Source organism: Podarcis cretensis (genome assembly GCF_951804945.1).
Source record: "Podarcis cretensis genome assembly, chromosome: 5".
Lineage (NCBI taxonomy): Eukaryota > Metazoa > Chordata > Lepidosauria > Squamata > Lacertidae > Podarcis > Podarcis cretensis.
In genome coordinates this window covers 3,478,563-3,503,689 of record NC_137174.1, presented here as the reverse complement: position 1 = coordinate 3,503,689, position 25,127 = coordinate 3,478,563, and the positions used below count along the sequence as shown (strand labels likewise).

General features: G+C 43.3%; 1 protein-coding gene and 1 long non-coding RNA gene across 5 annotated transcripts in view; one reads left to right on the top strand and one right to left on the bottom strand.

Moving 5' to 3' along the window:
* Positions 1–25,127, bottom strand: part of PHF21B (PHD finger protein 21B) — a 178,766-nt gene that overhangs the window by 49,368 nt on the left and 104,271 nt on the right. For 2 of the 4 annotated variants that reach the window (XM_079975229.1, XM_079975230.1), the window contains exon 3: positions 16,032–16,379. The exons of the other annotated variants lie outside the window; for them this stretch is intronic. In XM_079975229.1, the coding sequence (XP_079831355.1) occupies positions 16,032–16,379 (348 nt within the window). The remainder of the gene's footprint in view (positions 1–16,031; positions 16,380–25,127) is intronic. 4 annotated transcript variants of the gene reach the window in all.
* Positions 15,774–21,881, top strand: LOC307215843. The gene is made up of 3 exons (XR_013838667.1): positions 15,774–15,937; positions 19,055–19,175; positions 21,524–21,881. It is a non-coding gene; the product is annotated as an uncharacterized lncRNA (long non-coding RNA).

Sequence of the window (25,127 nt, the reverse complement as noted above, 5' to 3'; positions counted from 1 at the left end):
ATGTTTTTGCAGATATGAAGCTGGAAAATGTCAAAGGCAACTCTCTGCATGGCTTGTGTGACTCCCTTGTGCACATGGTATCTCAGTAACTTCAATAGATCGGTTGATTCTGATCATATGTGCTTCCTTGCTAAAAGTGACACTAGCTACTTCTTCACCAAAAGTGGAGAGCACTGTAAGAAAAGGTCAGTTCCCATATTTAAAGAATTGCTTAGTTAATAGCCACAGTCATGATTCCAATTCACCATAAGCCTTGAAAATAGTTGAACATTTTTCTTCAGATACTTTAAGTTAGCATTTTTATCACCACCATTCTTGGCATACAGAAGAGATGCAATTTTCCCTGTGGTTCAAATGAGGTACAGTTCTCCTCAACAAAGGAATTGTGCAGAACTTTACACTTCCATTCTTTGTCTGCAAAGATGCTGCTGTCAATAACCATGCAATCTAAATCGGTTTCCATGAAAGAATTGCCAAACTCTCAACGGACACCCTGAGATCTCTCTCGTTTACTGGTTTAATGCCTCTACCAAACCTCAATTAGGCAACGTATCTCTGAACAACTATCACCCAGCATCTCAGTACAGTGGTACCTTGGTTTAAGAACAGCTTAGTTTATGAACGACTTGGATTAAGAATGCTGCAAACCCAGAAGTAGGTGTTTTGGTTTTTGAAATTTGCCTTAGAAGCAGAACATGTTGAGTGTGTTCCATTTGTAAATTGAGTCCCCCGCTGCTATGGGAAAGCACGCTTTGGTTTAAGAACGCTTTGGTTTAAGAACAGACTTCCAGAATGGATTAATTTCGTAAACCAAGGTACCACCGTACTTGCCTATGTACTGCTCTTTTGCTCATGTACTTTCCCCCCTCGTGATGGGAACAGGTGGTTTGGGAAGCTGGAGCCATGGGGACATTTGGACTTGAAAGGAGCATGAAAAAAGATTTGGAGTACCCCATAGGCTTTACCTTTAAGCATGGAGGACTGTTTGGAAAAAATATGGATCCTGTTGGGTCGGAGCCTCTCCGAGATTTGGGGTCTAACATTAAGGACTATCAAAAAGACCAGCAGAGAGGAACTGAAAGAGATTTAAGAGCCTCGGACGTGAGATCTCCAGGCTAAACAGTACATTAGACTGATGAACATTTGTTGGGGACTGAAACAGGGAAAGGGGTGAGTGGAGTCTGTGAATCCAAAGGGTACATAATTATAACTTGCTTTGTTTTTACTTTGTTTTGCTATTTGTTTGGAATTTGGGAAAGCCGTGGAAGGGAAATTTTGGTCGACTTTAGGAAAAATGTTTAAGAATGAGTAATGATGTATAAGTATTGAGGTTTAAGTTTGGTTATAAGGATTTGTTGAATTAATAATTTAAATTGGAATACAGGAAGGGGAGGTGTGAGGAGGTCTGAGAAACAAGTTAAATGAAAATAAGTAATTGAAATTTTATGTGTGTTTTTTTTAATTGTTTTTCAAGTTTTGGATTTTTGTATTTCTGTGATTTTTTTGTCTAATTTTTGTTTTTGTGTGGTTTTTGAAAATGCTAATAAACATTTATTTTTTAAAAAAAGGAACAGGTGGTTTGTTCTGTGACGTAAATTGTACAAGGCAACTCCCAGACTGAAGCTTTGCCATGCCCATCCTTCTCCTGCTCAGTTTCATGGTCTGATGAGGCTGCTTTTGATTTATAATGGACGCTACTACAGGTGCCACATAATACCGGTTCCGCATTTCTAAGGACTTGATCATTTAGTATGTCAGCACACGCTAAACTTTGGAACGCCCTACCTATTGACATCAAGCACTAATGTGCTCTTTTTGGTGCCTGCTAAAACATTCTTGTTTAGACAAGCCTACCCAGATGCTTAGAAAGCTGAGGTAATTTTAACCTGTTTTAGTATTTTAACTTTTGTATCTTTAAAAGTAGGGTTGTGGTTTTCTCTCTCGAAGTTATTGTTTTTATCTTTTTGTAAATTGCATTGAGGTTTTTCTTAACAATCAAGAGGGGTATAAATTTAATAAAATAAATAAGTAAAATTTAAAAGCACAGAGTATTGTAAAACATGGAGGATTATAACATGCACTATGTAGCTTGGCCCCCTTATCGGCTAGTAATGTGTTTAAATGAAATTTAAACAGAAGATTGTAATTTATATTTATTTATAAAATAATTTAGATACTGCCTTTTGGCTCTCAAGTGCCCCAAAGTCTGTTTTCCACTACAGTTGTCCAATTAACTTAAATATGTTTTTCAACACCATTGTAGAGCTTCAGAACCAAAGCCATTTAACACACTACTGCTGAATCAGGATTGGTGTTTCTTCCACCATGCCTCTATTTTCAAAAGAAATCTTAGAAAAGAAAGTTAGTAGAAATGTCTGCAATTCCCCCAAAATGCACCCAGGGTTCAACATTCCAGTTATGAATCATTCAAATGCCTTACAACATCTCCAGCAGGTATATGGTGGCCTCTACTGGATAAGGGGAGGGGGATCATTGATTTGTTTTTTTCCTTTTTCCACAAGATCTACAGATGAAGGGCAGTATTCTTCTTCTTCTTCTTCTTCTTCTTCTTCTTCTTCTTCTTCTTCTTCTTCCTCTTCCTCTTCTTAGAATCATAGAGTTGGAAGAGACCACAAGGGCCATCGAGTCCAACCCCCTGCCAAGCAGGAAACACCATCAGAGCACTCCTGACATATGGTTGTCAAGCCTCTGCTTAAAGACCTCCAAAGAAGGAGACTCCACCACACTCCTTGGCAGCAAATTCCACTGTCAAACAGCTCTTACTGTCAGGAAGTTCTTCCTAATGTTTAGGTGGAATCTTCTTTCTTGTAGTTAATGCCTCTACCAAACCTCCTCCTCCTCCTCTTCTTCTTCTTCTTCTTCTTCTTCTTCTTCTTCTTCTTCTTCTTCAATAAAATTAAGGCAACCAGGGAAATTCCAAAGCTTTTCATTTCTGAAAATTGTGTATCCTTCTGGAGTGGTCGTTCCCAGAGGGTATTACTTGGGGAATGCTTTTCAGCCCTGTGGAACCTTCAATGTGGGGTTCTGTAGGGCTCAATCCTATCCCCCCACATTGTTTAACATCTACATGAAACCGCTGGGTGGGTTTCTGGAGGTTTGGAGGTTTGGAGTACGCTGTCAGCAGTATGCTGATGACACTTAGCTCTATTTCTCCTTTACATCTGCAGGTGAGACAGTGGGAGTGCTGGACCAGTGTCTTGCCTTGGTAATGGACTGGATGAGAGCCAACAGACTGAAGCTCAATCCAGATAAGACTGAGGCACCCTAGACCAGATGGCTGGGAGGTTGCCTGCTCTTGATGGGGTTACACTTCTCATGAAGGAGCAGGTTTGTAGCTTGGGGGTACTCCTGGATCCTCTTCTGTCATTCAAGGCTCAGGTGGCCTCAGTGGCCCGGAGTGCCTTCCATCAGCTTTGGCTGGTGGCCCAGCTACGCCCCTATCTGGACAGGGATAGCCTAACTAATGTTGTCTGTGCTCTGGTAACCTCAAGGTTAGATTACTGCAATGCGTTATTACTTGAGCTGCCTCTGAAGACAGTTCGGAAACTTCAGCTGGTGCAGAATTCGGTGGCAGGTTGCTCACCGGAGCAAGACAGTCTTGAGCATATTACACCGATCCTGGTTTGACTGCACTGGGCCCAATTCAAAGTGCTGGTTTTGGCCTATAAAGCCTTAAATGGCTCAGGACCGCAATACCTCAAGGACCGCCTCTTCCCATATGAACCTACCTGGACCCTGAGATCATCTTCTGAAGCCCTCCTACGTGTGTCTCCTCCTAGAGAGGTCCGGAGGGTGGCAACACGAGAACGGGGCCTTCTCTGCAGTGGCTCCCCGTCTATGGAACGCTCTCCCCAGGGAAGTTCACCTGGCACCATCATTATACACCTTTAAGCACCAGGCAAAAACGTTCCTTTTTAACCAGGCCTTTGGTTGACCTGATCAACATCCCATACCCTTTTAAAATGTGGCTCTTTTGGGGGGATATTATTAGGTTATTGCTTTTATATACTGCGATCTTTTTATGTGAACTGCCCTGAGACCTCCAGGTATAGGTCAGTATATAAATTCAAATAAGAATAATAAGGATAAGCATATCTCATTCTCTGTTGCTCTTAATAAGAGGTGGGGGAGGGTTCATCTAACAAGTTATTTTCAGTGGGAAAGATTTAAATGTGATTAATAAACTTATCCAAATCAATCGGCTGTAATGCTATACACATTCATCTGGAAGTAAGTCCCACTAAACTTACTGGAGCTTACATCTGAACAATCACGAATAGGATTACAGCCTAAAAATGTATGTGTATGACTGGATCATGCTCAAGAGATTCCCCACCCTGCCACAAACCAAAAAGCTGGTACATCTTAGCATTACTAGAGATTCCAGCCATCCAGAATCAGTCTTCATATAGTTGATTTATTCCCCTTCTGTCATTGCCTCCAGACTTGTAAACAGAACTAACTTTTAAAAACATTGACATTTTCATGAATGCTAGCCTGGCAATTTACATGAGGCATAAAACAACTTCCAAATACAATGGAACAGCTGCAATGCATTACCATTTTAAAGAGGGCTCTTTTATTTTCTGAAGTGAATCAAAGCTCTCCATGGGGGTTATTTTGATTGGCACCAACACAATGAAGAGCTATTCCTAGGATTCATTTGAGCAGAAGAATCCTAACTTTCTGTTTATGGGGTTTCCTTTTAGGTATGTGTTTTGTTTTTGAGTATAAAATGCTTCATGGGGAAAACATGCCCATTCCACCTTCACTCTTACACTTCTGTAACTGTTAATTCAAGAGCTGTGGTTTAAAACCACTGTCAGGAAAAAAAAAGTACTAGATTATTTCAATATGGAAGTATTTGCAACTTCCCGACACAAATCACTGTCCTCTTGAATTAAGAAAGCCAACTGATTTTGTTCTGAACCCATGCAAATGGAAATTTAAGGGACTGCACTGAATACAGTTTTGTTTCTTTCTCTGGAAAGATGAAGGTAAAGGACCCCTGGACAGTTAAGTCCAGTGAAAATCAACTATGGGGTTGCTGTGTTCATCTCGCTTTTCAGGCCAAGGGAGCCAGAGTCTGTCCACAGACAGCTTTCTGGGTCATGTGGCCAGCATGACTACTGGTTCACAGAAGACTGTGATGAGTGCCAGAGCACACAGAACCATCATTTACCTTCCTGCCGCAATGGTACCTATTTATCTGCTTGCACTGGTGTGCTTTCGAACTGCTAGGTGGGCAGGAGCTGGGACAGAGCAATGGGAGCTCACCCCGTTGTGCAGATTCAAACCACCGACCTTCTGATCGGCAAGTCCAAGAGGATCAGTGGTTTAGACCACAGCGCCACCTGATCCCTTGCTATTTCTCTGTCGCTAGTTGTGGGTCAAATTTTACATAATTTATATGTCACAATTCATCTAACAGGGAGCTTTTGCAGTGCAAAGGAGACTGGACCTACAGAGGAATCCCAACTAGAGCCAGGGACGAATGGACCAGCACAGCCACCAGTTGTGCCTTTTGAGGATCCCCAGCACTTTGGACCCTGCAGATCTGAAGCTTCCAGGGCCCTATACCCATGACACCCTGTTTTGGACCTTCCTGCAAGCTACTCAGCAGAGCTCGGGCCTCTATCACAGTGGGATAGTGAAGGCTGGCAGAGACAGCGGCACTCCCATTTTACCCATGCTGCAGCCACCTCTTTCAAAAAAACACCAGCAGCACCATTTTCTGTGCGCCAGTTAGATACTCTGAATATTAAGCGTTATTTAAGTACATATAAATAAATATATGTCAGTTGTAGGGCAAGATGTGGCTGCAAAGGAACAAGAGGGAGACTTAAAATGCACTCCTAATTGTTCATTGGCAAGTGGAACTTGTATTTGGTGCCTTTAAATTTGGTGCCAAATGCAAGGCCAGCCAGGAATGGTTCCCACTCATGAACTCACAAGTGGAGCTGATCCCTGCCAAAAACAGGGCTTGAGGTCGGTGCCAATCCACTGACTGGCAGAGACTCCAAGCCCCACTTGGATCAGCAGGGATCTTCTTCCTTTGCAGCACAGCGTGTACTTAAGCCATGCTGCACAGGAAAGGGGAGCACCTGGAGACTGACAGGCCCCACCCATCTGTCAAAGTGGCTTGCCAGGAGTGCGGGAGCTCCAGAATCAATTAACATTCTGCGCATGTTCGGGCAAGTTGCTTGTTCCCTGGGACCAGTGCAGGATTCTGAAGGGCTCTCTTTGATTACCCTTGTTTCTGGTTCTCAGTCTCCAATTTGATACACAATCTAGCTCAGCCTCTCAGCCTTGGGTCCTCGGATATTGTTATACTGCAACTACCATCCATAGCTAGCAGGACCAGTGGTCAGGGGTGATAGGAGATGTAGTCCAACAACATACAGGGACCCAAGGTTGAGAAAAGCTGCTCTAACCTATAGGCCTGCTGCTCTTCCTATCTGCTGCAGTCCTCTGCCATACCTGCTTCTTGTGGGTCATTTTTGCCAGGGCCAGGTAGCTTAGTCAAAACTTAAAAGCTAATCATCATCTGAACATACGCCAGCAATGACTCATTGCTTTGAGAGTCGAGCATGATGAATTTGGATGGTACAGGTGCAAAATCAGCATATAACCATATAACATTCCAAATTGAAATTTGAAGTGATAAGTTTTGCCATGTGACACTTTTCCTTGGAATATATATTTGCATTACAAGCTTGGAAAGTTCATACTCCAAATCCATTATTTTTGAACCTGTCCATCACTAACTGGAAATGTCTTCTTGCTAAGAATTGGAGGGCATAGACTATTTGGAGAATGAAGTTTCCTTTATGATTCAACTCTGTCTTGTGAGGACAGTAGTAATCCACATTTAAAATTAATTTCTTTGGCAGTTAACTATTGTTCAAAAATTACATCATTCTAATATTCAAAGACTTGCTACCTAGTGTGGTTATTTTAACAACAAAGGACCTAAATTTTTCATTTTCATTATTTTGAAACTCTTACCTAGCAGTATACTTACGCAGAACCATGACAACCAGTAATTTCAGACACAGGAGAGGTATCCTCTCCACTTTGTCAGTGAAGACAGCAGGTTGGAATTCTCAGTTACAGAAAGAATGTCCTTGCACTTTTATATAAATATTAAATAGTTTCTTGGAGTCAGACACTGATGAAATTTGAATGCCTGCTTACAATGGCTGGAACTTTCCTGCAGTTAAAGGCCGGAGGGCAGCCCATAGGAGATTCAGGTATTGGGTACTTCATAGGAAGTTAAATGATAATACTGAGCAAATAAGCTCTGCCATATAAATGAAATGGTCTAGTTATCAGTGTTTGGGACACAGGCCCTATTTCCATGTTGCTAACTAATTTATATTTTTTATCAAAAATGCCAAATATTTCTCCATTTCTGTCTGGAGTAATGTCAACAGGTCTCAAAGTCTTAAGAACAGCCACCGTAATTTACTATAGTGAAGGCTGGTTGCTTCAACATTCATACAGATAGCAACAAGGGAAGGACGGCAGTTCTTCACTTATAAAATCTAAACATTCGCTGTCAATTTGTCTCTCAGCTTGCTGGAAATGTTATGTAAATTAAACTATGAAATGTTAAATCGCAGGGGCACTTTAGATTCCAGTAAGGAATTTATTGTTTTTAGCCTTTAAGAGCCAATGAGAACATATTGCATTCCGATTGTATTTCACTCTTTTAGGCTTGTGAGCTGCTCAGATAACAGTGCTATATAACAATGCTCATAGAAAGATGAAGAAAATACTGTTACATTTGAGTCCTGACACATGCCTCACCTCCTTTTTTTTAGTTTGTCATTGCATTCCTAGAGTAAAAGGGCAATCAATGTTCTCTCAACAGCAGCAGCAGCAGCAACAACAACCAGTCTCCTTGCCTATTAGATTGAGAGGTGTCTTCCCCTCACTTAAAAGCCACAGCTCAACAAATATGGACACAGCCTCAGATCTTTTAATAGCACATTTTTATCCTTCTGTCCCAAAAGGTAATTCTTCACGATATGATCCTGAATGCAAATTAGCCAAGTAACAGGCACAAAAGGTAGCTAAGCGAGAGTAAGTTAATTCCTTCTCTTGTGTAAAAAATCTCCTTCAAACAAACAAAACAGGAGTATTGAGGCCTTCTGAAAAGGTGGAAACTTAATTCCATGTTATCTTCTTTAGGGTTTATTTGATTGTGGTTTATAAACTCTACTCAATAAATGATACATAAATAAAAACCAAAGACATTTTGTGATCTTTGGAAACTCTAATTAAAACCAAGGACAATGTAATTTTTTGGGGAAATTGTAGAGTTACAACAATAGAGACCATAAGACCATAGTGCAATATCCTTCTGCCTAAAGAGAAACACTTCTATTCCATTTTGAGGTGGTCTTACCTGACTTAGATGTTGGAGTCTACCACTAATTTATAGGGATGAGCACAACAGTTCGCATTCCGTTGTTGGTTTGGGATTCCAACATCTGGCAAAGTCCACTCTAGTTGAATTTTGAACAGAATTCTGCATTCCAGAATCTCCAAATGGAATACCCTGGCACAGGTGAGGGGAACTGTCCTGGGTCCATGCACTGAGAATTAGGGACACAAACACTCCTGGGTTGCAAGGGGCTGTTTTACAGCCTGGACATTATGGGGGGGGGGGTAAATGGGGGGGAGGCAGTGGGGTGGGGGGAGCAGGAGATGCAACCCACCCCCCAACAAAGGACACTTGGAGAAAGAGGATTTTCAGTGGGGAAGATTCCTCCTCACATCAACAAGATTTCATGGTACAATCTTTTTCAATCCTGCTATGGATATTTTTGTCTTCAGTGAATTGCATATGAAGATTTAAAAAGGGTGCTGCCCCCAAACTAGCAACGGGTACAATCTCCCTACTAAAAAACCCTCCAGTCTTCAGGGTTTTCAGCAGGAGGATTACATTTCCTCCTCACTGGTAGTTTTGGGGGCTGCAGCCCCCCATACAATTCAATGGAGACACGTGCACAGGGGAGTCAAAGAGCTCCATAGCCCCAAACCAAATTATTGGTTGGGAGCAGATTCCAAATAATTACATTCCAATCCAGGAGACATTTCCAGGAATACAGTAAATCCAGATTCCTTAAGCAACCTTACTGAATTATGCAATCTTGAACCATACTTGTCTATGGACGGTTCAAAGAAACACCATCTACAAACAGCTTAAATTTTGAAAACATAAACTATGCTATGGTGTAGCGAGAAGGCACCCAGTGAATATGGGATCCATGGAGATTTAGGTAAAAACAATTTGGTATACAGTGGTAGGTGCTGATTCTATGTAAACAGATATTTCAGTGCCTATTGAACACTAATAGCAACTGAAATGCAGGAAGTTGAAGGTGGGAGTTTGGGTAGCAGGGAAAGGTAATTCCTTGTGAAGAGGGAGTTGGCCGTTTATACTAACAAATTTGGAGGTGGAAAATAGGGTCTGGGGCATGTGTTTAATGTGAGTATTAAAAAACCAACTATGAAAAATAACAGTTTCACCTTTCCCTCTGTCATCATAGCACCCTGTTTATACAGCTATAAGTATTGCCTTGGACAGTCAAGCCCCAAACATGAGTCCTTTAGCACTGTGGGGGAGGGGAAAAAAGGTGCCCTTTCCTGGAATTCCCATTCCCTGTAAACTCAAAACAATGCTGGAGCCCTCCTGGTATTAGGAGCTGGAAATGCACTGCATTTTAGGATTTCTTATTCAAATTCTTTTAAAGATAAAATATTGAGAACCATTCTATAGATCTTTAAGCATACACTCTTTGCTCTTCTGAGAACAGAAAGAGGAATACTCTTGGCTGAAGATTCATTATCAGTCTTCAAAAACTGGCTTAAGCTAATCAATATGCCCTGAGAAACACTTTCAAAATTACATTTCCCTGAGCAAATTTACTCTGAAGTATCTAATCTGATTTCTTGGCACCAGAATGTTGTTCACATTGTTGCATTCATATGGCCTTTCAGAAGTCTATTTCAATCAAACGACAAGAAAATAGCTTGCAAGGAATTTAAAACTAGACTTGAAAATGGGTACTCCCAATTCAACTTGACATCCATGAATACAATCAAGATTATTCCTTGCTACAGCATGATCAACTACAAACACAAATTGAAAAATTACTAGATCAAAATGGATAAATTCCCCTTGAGCAGAGTCTTTGTTGTTTTTAATTTTCAGTTGACTACTTCTATATTGGAAAGCAGACACCAAAATGTTCCACATAGCCTGTAGTTTTCTGTCTACAGAAAGAATCAAATTGAGAATTTGTTACTCTGTTGCTTTAAGTCTCTACATACATCCCCTCCAGCGTTTCTCTGATGAAAATAGGGATGATCTAAGGAAAAGCAGAACATTCTGGGATATAATCAGTAACTGGGACAGCTTCTGAAAATACAGGACTATCCCTGGAAAATAGGGGCACTTGGAGGGTCTGGATGTATATGAAATGATTTCTGAAAAATTAGAACAACTGTGGACAGTGATAAAATCTAGTGTCTGGAATCTGCTTTCAGTAAGCCTGTGCTGATTTTGTAAGATCTTGTGCTACGGATTGTGCACCAGTCTGTGCAACAAACCAATAAGTATTTTACGGAACAATCCTATGTCTTCTCAGAAGTTTCCCCAGGAAGGTACTCCCAGGAAAGCAGGCACCAGGTTGCAATTTTATTTTTTCAACTGATTAAATTATTATCTACTATGTATTTAGGAAAGTGGTTTCTCTGTCTGTCCATCTGTGTTCTCTGTTGGCTAAAGATGCTATTGCCAAACTCCGCACAAGGGTTCCTGAGGTGGGGAAGCGGTCATTGTTGGTGACTGGATGCCATTTTGAATCAAGACGACGGGAAAAAAGCTGACTTTGTCTGACTTTTGACACAATGGATCCAAACCCGCTAATTAAAACTACTCAGTGAAAAATCATAACCTTTTTTGGTTTCTGCAAATTCCCAGGTGGAGAACCTCAGGCACATAGTGCCAGACATGGCTGCCCAGGCCTCTATATCTAGCCCTGCTGTGCCTCCTAGTACTGCTGCAAAGCTGGAATGTGTTATTTAATTGTGATAACTCTTACTTGCCTAGATGTGCATGCACACGCATACGCACAGACGCACACGCGCACGCACACACACACACAAACAGTATATACAGGACATCTCTGAGTTTTGCATGGCGGGAACACAGACCACTAAACAATGGTGAAGAGTAACACCTGCTGTTTGCTCCTATGTCTACTTCTACCTCTGGTTTGGTGGGGTAATATCCAAAACCCAACACTTCTTTTAGCAAGATACCTATGTAGCAAGTGACATTTTGCTTTCCCCATATTTATTTACCTACTAATTTATACAGCTGCCCCAAATAAGTTGCTAAAAATAAGTGTAGGATTTGGGGTATTACCCCACCAAATGAGGGTTTACTGCAAGTACTGTGCATTGTACTAGGTGTGAGACTAACAATGTCTCGGCCAGGGGTCAGCAACCTTTTCCAGCCGTGGGCCAGTCCACCGTCCCTCAGACCTTGTGGGGGGCCGGAGTATTTTTTTTTGGGGGGGGGGAATGAACAAATTCCTATGCCTCACAAATAACCCAGAGATGCATTTTAAATAAAAGCACACATTCTACTCATGTAAAAACACGCTGATTCCCGGACTGTCCACGGGCCCGATTGAGAAGGCAATTGGGCCGCATCCAGCCCCCCGGCCTTAGGTTGCCTACCCCTTTGGAAAGAGATTGGAAGATTCAAGCCCTTTAGAATTTTATACTGCTACTTTATTGGTTTTTAGATATGTTCTTAATGATGCTGTTAGCCACCCTAGGCACTGTTCAGGGAGGAAGGATGGGATAGAAATTAAACAAAACAAATAATTCTATAGAAATCTAAACTACCCACCAGGAGTGAAGAAGTTCACCCCCTAAATCATGCACCTCCCTGGGGCCACAGCCCCCGTTAGCCTTTCTCCATGTCCTCCTTGAGAGCTTTTGCCAGGCTAGTATGTGCCCTCTTGCTTGCCTGAATGGAGAGCTGTGTGTGCAGAACTATCTGGCTTTTATATTGGCCAAAAGGTATCCTACTGTACCTAATGTAAGAGTCACATTCATTGCCCCATCAGCTTTTGCCTCTGACCTGCTCACCACCGGCACGTCCCCCCCCCCTCCGCCAACACAGGTTCTCCATAATGGAATGTGGCACTTGGGATGAAGGATGCTTATCTCACCATTCCATGGGCACACTATATATTTTGCCTACTGGGTTTGCACCAGCATCCTTTGCTCAGAGAAGTGGTTCTTACTGCAACATTTCTAGAATCATATTATGGAGTGTAGCTTGCATATGTACTTCATGCCTCTGTTTATTCATCAAAAAGAAAATCTAAATAACTTGATATAACAGCTGAGCTGCCACCACAGCCAACATTTAAGCTGTGGCTTAAGCCAATATCAGGGTTGTGCTGCTTCCACACACACGCAAAAAAAACCCAAAAAAACCCTCCTTTAGGCAAATCTGAAATTTCAAGGATTCATAATGAATGGCATGGTGTAAATCAGCACTGCAAACTGCGTGGGTGTGGCTGCAGCCCTGAGAATGCCACAACGCAAATAAAACCATTCTTCTTCTTTTTCATTACTTATTCAATGCCACAAGCATATTTATTTATGTACTGAATTTCTAGCTCAGTTAAAAAACAACAACTAAAACCTCAGGGTGGCTTTTGAATCAAATAAAAAGCAATTAAAATAGTAAAACAGTATCATAAAACTGCAGTTTAAAATTAAAACAGCAGAACAACAAAGCGGTCTCAAGAAGCACCATAAAACAGAGTCAGGCAATATTTTAAAAGGTGTAGCGAAAATTTAAAAAATATTTGCCTGAGGAGACACCCATGCCTCTCACCAGCTGGACTCCGCCTTTTGGCCTCCCTCCTTTTCTACTTCAGCTTATGATTCTGATCCTGGACTTCTCTCTGACACAGATTCTCCCTGCTCACTAAACCCTGTTACCTCTCCAGTTTCCAACACCTTCTCCTTCTGACCACCCATCACTGTCCCACCACCAACCCCCTGGCTTTGAGCCTTCTGCCCTTAGAGGTTCCCCAGCTGGTTCCTCCCACTAGTCCTCTGCATCCAACCAATCCCTGACAGTCAAAAGGAGCACACTGAACCTGGCTTAAGCACACAGCCAGGCAGTGCTGTTCTTTGACAATAGTAATGCCACCACACTCTGCTCCTGCTGCAGGGTCCAAACTTTGGGTTACCAGTGCGAGAATCACTGGCCAGGCTCTCTTTGCCCAGGAACAGCCCTAACTGGTACACAAACTGAAGTTGGCAAAAGGTCTCCTTGCCATGATGGTCACTTGCACCTACAAGAACATTGTTGGACCCAGGAGCACCCCAAACTATGCACTTGCTCATTTAGGATGGAGGGTGGTGCCATCCTAAATAAGCGATCTGACCACTTCTTGAACTGAGGAGTCAACCACCCATAGTCAACCACCCATCTTGTCTCAGGTTTTATGTTTGTTTGTTTGTTTGTTTGTTTTTGCTTTTGGCCAGCTTGTCACTGCAGTCACCCTAAAACAGGCATAGGCAAACCTCAGCCCTCCAGATGTTTGGGACTACAATTCCCATCATCCCTAGCTAACAGGACAAGGCCAGGGATGATGGGAAGTGTAGTCCCAAATATCTGGAGGGCCGGAGTTTGCCTATGTCTGCTCTAAAACCTGCAATCCTCTTCTGACTGAGATGATACAAACAAATAAGAACTGATGGTGATGATACAAATTAAGACACTTTGTGCTGCATTTTGGTCATCTAAGCTTATACATGACCCAGAAAAACTGTCTGCAGACAAACGTCACTCCCTTGGCCAGAGTCATTCACGACTGGACTTAACTGTCAGGAGTCCTTTACCTTTTATACTTATAGCAATGCATATTTCACAGGTTTTTAGGTCAACTACTCCCTGTCTGAGATAATACAATTGTCATTTCACTACACTGCAACAAGAGTTTCCAGAATAAGGAATCTAGAAAGAAGGCTTTAGGCAAATGCCTAGCCAAAAGTATTGGCTTGCATGGCTTGTTTAAAAAGAGCCCACTGATGCTCGACTGATGTAAACATGTGTACTGCAAAACCTCTATAGCTAGCCAGATGTCAAAATGGATTTTCATATTCCTAAAGTTATTTTCCCAAATGATTCTGGGAGCCTTGCAGAACATGATCTGAACTATATTCTTTTTTCAGTCTTATGAACAGACAGGAACAAAAGAAAGAAATTGTCAGAGAAGACAGAAGTTTATTCCAACCTGGTTGGCATGTACTCTGTGCTTTAAAACACAACTTGAACCAAAAGAAGAACCAGATTCTGTGCCAAGATTATCTGAATGCTCTTAACTGTATACATTATGCATATCAATTACTTGCATGTTTAATTTTGCATAATTTATACTGCCTATCCAAGTTATGAGGAGATATAGAAAGTATGCAAGGCACAGAAGACCACACCACAACCACCGGAAGTCTTATTCAACCACTGGGTGAGATTTTGCCAGGCTTTGAACCTTGCACACAACGAACGAGAAACTTTTGTTGTGGTGGTGGTTACAAACAAGGTTAGATTCTCAGGAATCTGGCCTTTGCATCACATTCCTCTGGTTGTCTGTGACTATTCAAAAGCAGCACTACGCACAGAACTAATTACACTGAACATTATTCTCCCCTCTGAGAGATAGAAAACCCATCAGAAACTGACATTTAAATCAATTAAATCAATATTTTTAAATGTATCAATTGCTTCTCTATAATAAAGCAAATATTGAAAACAACATAGCAAAATGAATAAAATCAGCAGAAGAAGCCCCAACTCTGAATAATCAACAGCATTATTAGAAAGGTCTCTATAATCAATATATTGGGGTGGGAGGAGTGTCAATTTATTAAGTTCATTAGTAGGAATGAATTGGTGCCAGTGCAAATAAATGCTTGGCAAGCCTGGTAGTTTCACATATTTCTTTACTAAACTGCAAGTTAAATAAACATGCTAAACTAGATCACTCTCCAGGGCATCAGAAAGTGTTTCAATACAAATTATCCATAGGACAATTTTCTGGAAAACAGACCCAGTCACTGACTACACATTACTTCTTTCTGTAAGCAGGCTCTCCTGTTTCCAGACATCCCTGTGTATAGCCCCCACCTTTTGTTCCCTGCTGATCTTTAGAGCATCCAAACCCCATTGTCATCACTGTCCGCCTGAAGGTTCCTTCTTACCATAATCTTCCTGCTCCCTCATTGCTCCAGCCTCTTCCTCCTCTATTCTCTTCACCCTTGGCATAGCCCAGTGTCTGTAACATCTGAGAGAAAAGGCACTCTGCATGTGCTTGCTGTCACTGAATCTTGCATCCAGTGAAACACACATACACCATCAAAGAGGCGCAGCTTCACTTCATCAAAGGAAAGGTTGGGCTTCATTTTGCAGCTGGAAAGAAGCAAGACCTCACATACTTTGCATACAAAGCTGCAGCCTCAGGGGTCTCCAGTTCAGTTAGATCTCAGGCAGCTGGATTGAAAGGGTGTCTTGCCCAAGACTCTGGAAAGCTGAAGACTCAGAGTTTGACCCAAGTGGGTCGGACTGGCCAGCGATTCACTAAACTGCATGGCCATATTCAGAGTATGGCCAGAGACCCAGAGTGCGGGGGCCTTTTAATGCGGACCTGAGCGGCCACCCCCGCCAATTACTCCAGCATCTCTACCTCCTTACTTCCACACCTGAGTTATTTTTATTGCTTGAATCATCATAAATCGATTAGCGACTGATGACCACGATCTTCCAGCCCGTGAGCAAAGTTTCACAGTTCCAGGACTATCGAGCAAGGTGGGTTTCCAAAGTAGACACCGGTGTGCGTTTATCTGGAGCTTTTCGGGCTGCCCTTGCATCCCCTGCCCAGCACCCCCCCCCCCCCGCTCACCTGGCTCTGGGATCCCGGCGCGGCGGGCGCGCGGCGGGCGCTGCAGCCCCCTTTGGTCTGCAGGTTGATGGGCGCGCTCTGCTCGGCGCCGCAGCCCAGGCCGCCGTTCAGGTGCGCGGTCACCATGGCCACGGGACCCTTGGACGGCAGCACGGAGAGCGCCACGCTCGCAGGGCCGGAGCTGGGGCCGCCGCCGCCGCCTCCTCCTCCTCCTCCCGCTTGGAGGAGCGCCGGCCCCGCCGGCTGTTTGCTGCTGCTGCTGCTGCTGCTGCCGCCGCTGGCGCCGCCCTTCCCTGCTGCGCTGCTGCCCACCAGCCCCGCGGCCGAGCAGCTCCGCACGGCCAGCTTCTGCAAGGGAAAAGAAGAAGGCGACACGCGCTCAGGCTTCCCGCCTTGGAAAGCGGCTCTCCCCGCCCTCCCCGCCCAGCAGCTGCCTTCGGCTCCGCGGGGGCTTCTGCTGGCGGCGACCCCCGGCGCTGCAGGCGGAGGGCCGGGCAGGCGGCTGTTTCCTCCCCGTCGGGGCTGCGGGCTTCGGCCAACTCCGCCTTGCCTTTTCCGCCGAGCAGAGCGGGGCAGCGCGGCCCGTCTGTCGGGGAGCGGAGGGCGCTGGCGAGCCCCGTCGGGGTCGGCGGACGGACCTGGGCTTAAGTCAGGGCATCAGTCTCGCTCTCTCTCTCTCTCTCCCCCTCGCACACGCATTCTGAAGCGAGGAAGCAGCTCGGGATCACTTGACTCGGCTCGCCCGCGCCTTCCTTGTTTCTCGATCCAGACCCTGCCTCCTCCATTGAGCAGCCCACATTGGGACTCGGGCAAAACCAGCCCGCCGCCCTCCGCCACTGCTGCTGCGAGGCAGCCCCGCCAGCGGGAGCCTGGCCAAGCGCCCCGACGGAAGCCACGGCTGCGCATGCCCCTTGGAAATCCGCGGGAGCCCAGCCTTGGCGCTCCGGTGCAGCTCCTGCTCGCGGGAATGAGGCTTGCGCGAGAGACCTTCCCCAGGATTGCGCGCCCCGCAAGGCCGGCCCTTAGTCGTACTAAGTTTTGTGGGACTGACTCCCAAATAAGTGTGCATGGGATAGAGCACTCCAGGATAACGGGCTTTCAGAAGTTAAAAAGCGCATATATCCTCTACCCGCCCCAGTTCTTTGGCAATGATTTCTGCTGCTTAGAGCATGCGATCTTTTTGAATTCTCTCTTGCAGGTCTTCAGTCCCTTCCCTTTAGACTTCTTTTGACCGCAGCCTTGAGCCCAGGGCCTCATGCAGCAGGATCCGCGGGGGCAATAGGTATTTTATTCCTCCCCTGCCCCTTGTGCCTGATGTAGATCCTTCACACCTCCTTCCCAAAATGTCTGTGACCCTCTGTCTGTGTTTTCTTAATTTTGTCATCTAGTGCAACTCTGACTAGTGGGCTTTCTTTCTTCCACCTGTAGAAGTTACAGTTTTACAACCCCTTTAAACTTGCTTATTACAGTATAGCACACAAAACTGAACAGTAAAAAGTTAAATATTTTTGTACTGTAAAAGTATAGCAGCTATAAGAATTTTGTTCTGCAAAAAAAAAAAAAAAAAAAGTTTGAATATTTTCCCTTAAAAAAATCCCAGTGTACAGTCATACCTCGGGTTACAGATGCTTCAAGTTGTGTTTTTTGGGGGGTTACGGACATGCCAAAACCCAGAAGTACCAGAACGGGTTACTTCCTGGTTTTGGCGATCGCGCTTTGCTCATGTGCAGAAGCGCTGAATAGCAACCCACACATGTGCAGACGCAGCACTGTGGGTTGCGAATGTGCCTCCCACACAGATCACGTTCGCAACCCGAGCGTCCACTGTACTGTACATTGGGGGGGCACTACAGAAATCTGAAATTATGTAACTTGCACATTTATAAGTAGACAAATATTGTTACTCTGATGCTTAGAGACTTCTTGTGTTGATATTATTTCATACGTTTCCCCAAAGTAGGTGGGGGGAGATATACATGGTATCCATCTCCATATTATCCTCATAACGACCATGTTAGGTAGACAGGACACTACATGTTAATGCTACTGCCATCATATTTCAGTTTTAGAGTGATAGTTCATTCCTTTGTTTATTTATTTCAATATATTTAGTAAAAAGGGGGGGGGTATTTATATTTATGCTGCCTTTCAGGGTAGAAAAGCTCTTGGAACAGTAACTCACGAAAGTAACATTAGAGCTGTTTATAATTGATCCCAAATCATGTACTGTAGCTGACTTACAAGTAAGATCTGCTAATGAGGAACCTTTAAAAATGCGTGATGTGTTTAAATGCTGTGCATATGATGAGCAAATCAAATTCTGCAGGAACCATTTTGTCAGGGCACAGCCTATGGATTCAGCAAATGCTGCTGTATGTTTGAGATGAAACAATTCTCTAGTGTACTGTCAGATCCATGTTGGAATTAAGCATTCGAAACACTCAGTTTAACTCACCTTCCCTCATAAACTTGTGCAGGGTAGACATTTTAATTACAAATGAAAAAACACAATGTACAATGTGAAATGCGTACGGAGTGGAGTGGAGAGGTCAGCAATTTTTAATAAGAGAGCAGGGGTGATGCAACTGGTATGCAGAAATGTCCCTGTTTACATCTCTGAAATGTTGGAGAACATACAAAGAGAAAGGAGCACAGACTCAAAGACTGTTTAGCCAGAATAGAGGTGCTTAGAAAAAGTCACAATTAATCTGTATCTGGGACCTTTATTCATAAAGACTTAACTCAAGCATTTATCAAAACAAAATAAAAGAAAAAAAATTCCTTCCAGTAGCACCTTAAAGACCAACTAAGTTAGTTCTAGGTATGAGCTTTCGTGTGCATGCACACTTCTTCAGATAGTGTGCATGCACACGAAAGCTCATACCTAGAACTAACTTAGTTGGTCTTTAAGGTGCTACTGGAAGGAATTTTTTTTCTTTTATTTTGTTTTGACTATGGCAGACCAACATGGCTACCTACCTGTAACTCAAGCATTTATGTCTTTCAACATAAATGGGCATTAGTGATTCTGTCTGGTAAACCTGTGTCTGGGCTGCACACCATTTCAGACTGGAGGTGGGGATTCGCACAGTGGAAAGCTGCGACTGCTTTTGAAGATTTTAAAAACAGCATGCCAGAGAGAAGGTAAGCTGGAGACCTTCTCGTTGATGAGCTTTTTACCTGCCGGCAATTGCATTTGTGTGGGTGAGCATTACATTGTGTGAGCACACACATGTAGTCTGAACTAATATAGCCCATGGAGAACTAGACTCAAATGCTTATTGCACAACTTGATCTACAAATCCGTGAAACCAAGAAACAAAAATGTGTATATGGTCTGCTCTACTTAACATCACGGTTTACGATGTTTATTCTACATAAAACCAAAGAGAAGTCAAAGGAGAAGAGTGTTTTTCTAACAATATACATGCAAGGAATCTTAGTTCTATAGCCTAAACAGATAAATAAACTTATGAGGCACTTACTTTTAACACTATATTTTAGATCATTATGGAAATTTATGAAAGAGCAGCAGAGTTCTTGGGCTGAATGACTGTAGGAAGAGCATTTGCATTTTTAGTAGTTTTCAACATAAAAACCAATGAACAAACAAAAAGAAACTAGTATTGGTGGTTGAAGTTCAAAATGGGGGTGATTCAGATGTGTCCTTTCCAATTCTGGACCCCTGAGCTGAGTTCATTATAAGTGGAACCCAAACCCATCTCTGAATGCTGGACTTGGCCCAGGCATACAACAGGCCATTCCACCCCACCATGTCTACACAGTCACCTCCTTCGCTTTTCCATTCAAACTTTCCTGGTGGCAGTGGCAATGACAGCAGCAACAACAGGAAGGTTTCACGGTGAAACCTCCATAACATTCCTGAACAGTGTTCTAGGCACAAAACAAACAATGCCAACCATGGCTCATAATGTCCTACCATAGATTGCTGCTACTGTTTGATGCTTCCACACAGGGCGTTGCATGAGCGCCAACTGGTGTTTTTGCCATTCTTTTTAATCTGTTGTGGTGGGGGTTTTGTATGCATTTTCTACTAGTGGAGACCTCCCTGTCAAGTAACTTTAAGAGAAAGGAAAGCAGGTGTGTGGTGACTCATGATGGGCATGGGGGGTAAGGGATATTTTTGTGGGGGAGATCAGGGAGGCCCGCAATCTGTGGACCTAGATGTGCTCCTGACGATACCACTGGGAAACCTTTTTAAAAAGACTGAAATCCTGAAACTTTGGGTCAAACCCTGACTGCTGGCAAACCTACTGGAACATGAGAGTCCTGAGTCCACCACAGTGGCTGACTTGAAAGGTTCCATGAAAAAATGCATTGATCAATAGCGGAACATCTTTCTTAATTAGATTCTCCTGCCAGGAGAAACAGTTTGGTTTTCCTCTTTAATGAACTTCTTTCTTTTTGACTTCATACCCTATGGAGAGCCTGATAAAGGGGTGTTGGCAGAAACAACAAAGATTATGATATGAGAGGTGGAAAAAATCCTCAAACAAAAGCTACATCTGCCATGTTATATTTCTGCCAAATTTAATTAAAAAGAATATCCTCCTTTTAAAAGCGAGAAAATCTCCATTTTGGGAATCAGTCAGCAGAACATGTTCTCTGTCTCTTCTTGGAACAATGAGTAATAAGGATCTCTTAAGCTTGCTTTGGGCATTGTAGTTGAAAACATGTCATAAAAGAAGAGCCAATCAAAAACATTCTATAAATGCTGGGAAGCAGCTCCCTGCTTCTCATATACTGCATAACAATCCTCACAATACACCCATTTTTGAAGCAGCGCCTTTCAGTGGCGACACAACTTTCATTTTCACGGCAGGATGCCACAGGCAAACTGGAGTTTGAAATATGTATGCCAGTCACATGCAAACACACTTCAATGTGCTGGAAAAGCAGCTGCTTGTTTGTGATTTCCAGTATTCTACATGGCTGAGTCCTGTTCATAAATCTAAAACTATACAAAGCAGAGCCAATATATGCCTCTCCAGCCGAATAGCTTTGCTACTGCTTACATACTTTCAAAAAGCAAAAGGCACTCTCTCTCAGAGGTCTCTGCTAGTAGTAACGGTGAACTTGAAGTAATAGTAGTAATGGCAACTTGAAGAAGAAAAGCAAGCTAAAAAGAAACCTCAGCAGGGAATAATCAGGACCCAGCTTGTTAAATATCCATATTGCACAGCTATTAAACAATGGACTGGCTTTTTTGAAGTTGTGAGATTGGATCAAAGAAGGCTGGTTCCATGAACAGTGCCTCAAGATGGTGAAATTAGGAAAATGAAAATTTGTAGTACATTTATAGAAAATCTGTTTGGAGTGAGGAAGCGCAATACATAGCCTCTTACTCAATTGTCAACCTCACCTACTGTCCACACTGAACTGTATACCCTGTTTACGCAAATGAGGTTCTGAGGACCGAAGTACAGAAGGACAATTGTTGTGACTGGCTCTAAAGAAATGTAATCCTGTAGGAAAATCTACTGTTCTGAAGGAAGCAGGGCCCATTCCAACCTGCAATCAGGCCAGCATGGTTCCAGAATGCCAGAAGGTTGAGATGTGGCTTAGCATCCATGGCACTGATCTGCAAGGCAAAGGTGAGTCTGATGTAATGAGCCTTGAAGCAGTTAATTGCCCCTTGATCCAGAGGCTAGATGAGTTTTAAAAAGGGGGGTAAAGGACCCCTGGATGGTTAACTCCAGTCAAAGGCAACTATGGGGTACAGCGTTCATCTTGCTTTCAGGCCATGGGAGCTGGCATTTGTCCACAGACAGGTCATGTGGCCAGCATGACGAAACAACTTCTGACACAACAGGAGGCCGTGACAGAAGCCAGAGCACATGGAAACACTGTTTACCTTCCTGCTGCAGCGGCACCTATTTATCTACCTGCACTGGTGTGCTTTTGAACTGCTAGGTTGGCAGGATCTGGGACAGAGCAATGGGAGCTCACCCCGTCATGCAGATTCATACTGCCGACCTTCCGATCAGCAAGCCCAAGAGGCTTGGTGGTTTAGACCACAGCGCTACCCTTGCTGGATGAGTGAAGACGTATGGGGGGGGGAGCAACTGTGACATCTTTATGTGGAAATTACAGTCCCTGTGGGTGACTAGGAGCATTATCCACCAACAGCACTTTGAACTCCAGCCGCTTCTCTAGCAGGTAACATTTCACCTCCCGGCTGAAGTGTTGTGGACCCAGTCCAGAAAGCTTTCAGCAATCACCCAGGACTTCTTGCTGGACTGTCTGTAGACAGGCAGCAGGTTCTTGTTCTTGCCTTTGAGGGCTCAGTGGTTTTTGGACAGCATGCCTGGCTTGATCAGGGGCCCAACCGCATTGCCACAGAGCAGCACAGTCACCTGATCCTTCGCAACTTTAAATTTGGGGGCTGCCTTCTCTGCTTTCGCAATGTAAGTGCCTCAGTCATCTTCTTCCAGAACACGCCCATTCTGTCTGCATTGAAGACCCACTCTGGAAAATAGCCCTCTTGCAGCAGCCTCTTCAGCTCCCTGGGGTCTGCTTCTGCAGCCTCTGTGTCTGCAGGTGCAGCTTCGCCAGTGATGTGGAGCTTCTTTAGGTTGAAGCAATCATTGAAGCAGTTCAACCAACCAGAGCTGGCTTAGAACTCCTTCACGGCCCACTCCCCCCCTTCAGTAGCAGACTTGAAGTGCGCATACAGATGGAGAACCTTCTTCGCAAGGTGTTGCCATCAGTGGGGACATGCTGGCAGTTCATGTCCTCTAGCCACAGGGTCAGCACCTTCTCTGTCTTCACCAGAACTTTGTTCCACATGTAGCTGGTGACCTTGGCAGTTGTAGGTGCACTCTCTACCACTGCTGCCTGGATTTCTTTCTCGGGTATCTTGATGGCATGGTTGCTGGACTCATTCCTACCATACTTACATGCCAAGAAGAAGAAGAAGAGCTTGGATTTGATATCCCGCTTTATCACTACCCGAAGGAGTCTCAAAGCGGCTAACATTCTCCTTTCCCTTCCTCCCCCACAACAAACACTCTGTGAGGTGAGTGGGGCTGAGAGACTTCAGAGAAGTGTGACTAGCCCAAGGTTACCCAGCAACTGCATGTGGAGGAGCAGGGAATCAAACCCGGTTCACCAGATCACAAGTCCACCTCTCTGAACCACTACACCACACTGGCTCTGCACACATGATCACGCCTTATTGTAAGCAATCCAGCACTTCCAGTTTCTCCTCCTGTGTGGGCACTACTCATTGATTCTTGGGTTTGTCAGTACCTGAGGAAGGTAACGATGCCTTGCATTTAGGTGGCATCTCAAAAAAGGCTCAAAAAATTATCCAATAAACTCAAAAGAGTTTTGCAAAGAGACAAAGGGAAATTGCGCCTGTTGGTCTCCACTCTGACCTCCACAGTTTGATTGTACACAGGGGTCTGCCTAGCTCTCTGGATTTATAAGCTGTATTTTGCATAAATGGAGAATACAAATTTCACATGTTGAGGTATAGACACATATTTAATTATTTTGGCCTAATAAACCATGGTTTGAAGCTGATGTAAGATGCTGGTTTGTTCTGAACCCGCTATCCATTGTTTTCTGATTCACATGTGATGGGAAATAACGATTAATTATGCAGGAAGTGCCTTACAGCATGCTGAGAAGAGCGGAAGTATGGGGCAATGCAAAGATCATACATACCATAGCTTAATAAACTAAGAAAAATATGTCTAAATCAGGCCAGTCCCTGCAGGTCATAAATAGTTGTATTTATGCTTTTTGTGGCTGAAAAAATACAACAAAAAGAGATACTAGACTTCTTGACAACAAGAAAAGAATTTATTTGTAAAAGACTTTGGGTGCTGTCCAATGTCAGTCATACTCAGAGTAGATAATTTGATATCAATGGCCTGAAGTAACTTAAAACCATTTATTTAAATTGGCCTACTCTATGACTTAGGATATAGTCCTAACTCCACTTACTGAGGAGTAAGCCCCATTGAGTTTAGTAGGACTTCTGAGAATATATTGTTAGGATTGCCTTGTTAGTTGGGTCCTCTGAGTCCTAGACTGTGGTACAGCAAGGATGGAATTTGTATCACATTTATTGCTTACATTAACAATCCTGTATTATCATTTGCAAGTACTTGTTTTTACCAACAGCTCTCTGATACTGTTCTATATCCACATTTTGGGAGAGTTATATTTTGATGCTCAAGTTTCCCTCAGCATTTTCCTTCCCATGCTTGAGCTTATGTTTATCTCATGTTTTGAAAGAGATTCAGCTTCATCTGTTTTATACTCCAACATCGTCATCCTTCCTAAACAGCTTCATTTGAGCAGAATCATATTATGCAGATACCGGTGCACACATGTCTATATAGGAATCATTGAATAAGGGTGTGATCACACTGTAAATACTTTATTTTCTGACACTCGTTTTCTTCCCTGTGGTGGTGACTTTAAATTGATGTGAGGCTGTCAACATCCCTTCGTGGCTCAGGGATGGGGGTGGAGAGAAGTGATCTGTTTAAGTGAGATTTAGAATTCACTGTCCATCACTGTCCATATTACAACTCCAACATGCTCTGGACATGCACTTGGTTCTATTAATCCTTCCAGAACAATATTCCCCTGACACTAAGGTTTTGAGGCAATAAAATAGAAATAAAAATCCTTCGATTCCTTTTCACAGCAACATCCATTCCTTTTCATTTATATATTTCTGCAGAGCATAACACTCTAGTCTAGAGAAAAATATTCTGTGAAACTCGGAGAGTTTGATAGGTTCACAAATGAATAGCAATCATGTTTGAATGGAAGCATTCAAATTAATTCAGCATTTTGAGAGAGCTAAATAGTTATTTCTTCAACCAGGCTGGGTCTTGACCTTTGTTAATTTACCCTCCACTCACAGTAAACACATTTTAACAATCTTTGTCCTTCAACGGAAATGAACCACAAACGTATTCTCAGTCCTGCTTTTCAAAAAATTACAGCGTTTGGAACTTAGATGAATAGTGACTTTGACAGCTATTGTGTGACCTTTTCCCCCAAGCTTCATTCTTCTATGAGCCAGGCAAATATTTACCCATATATAAAACC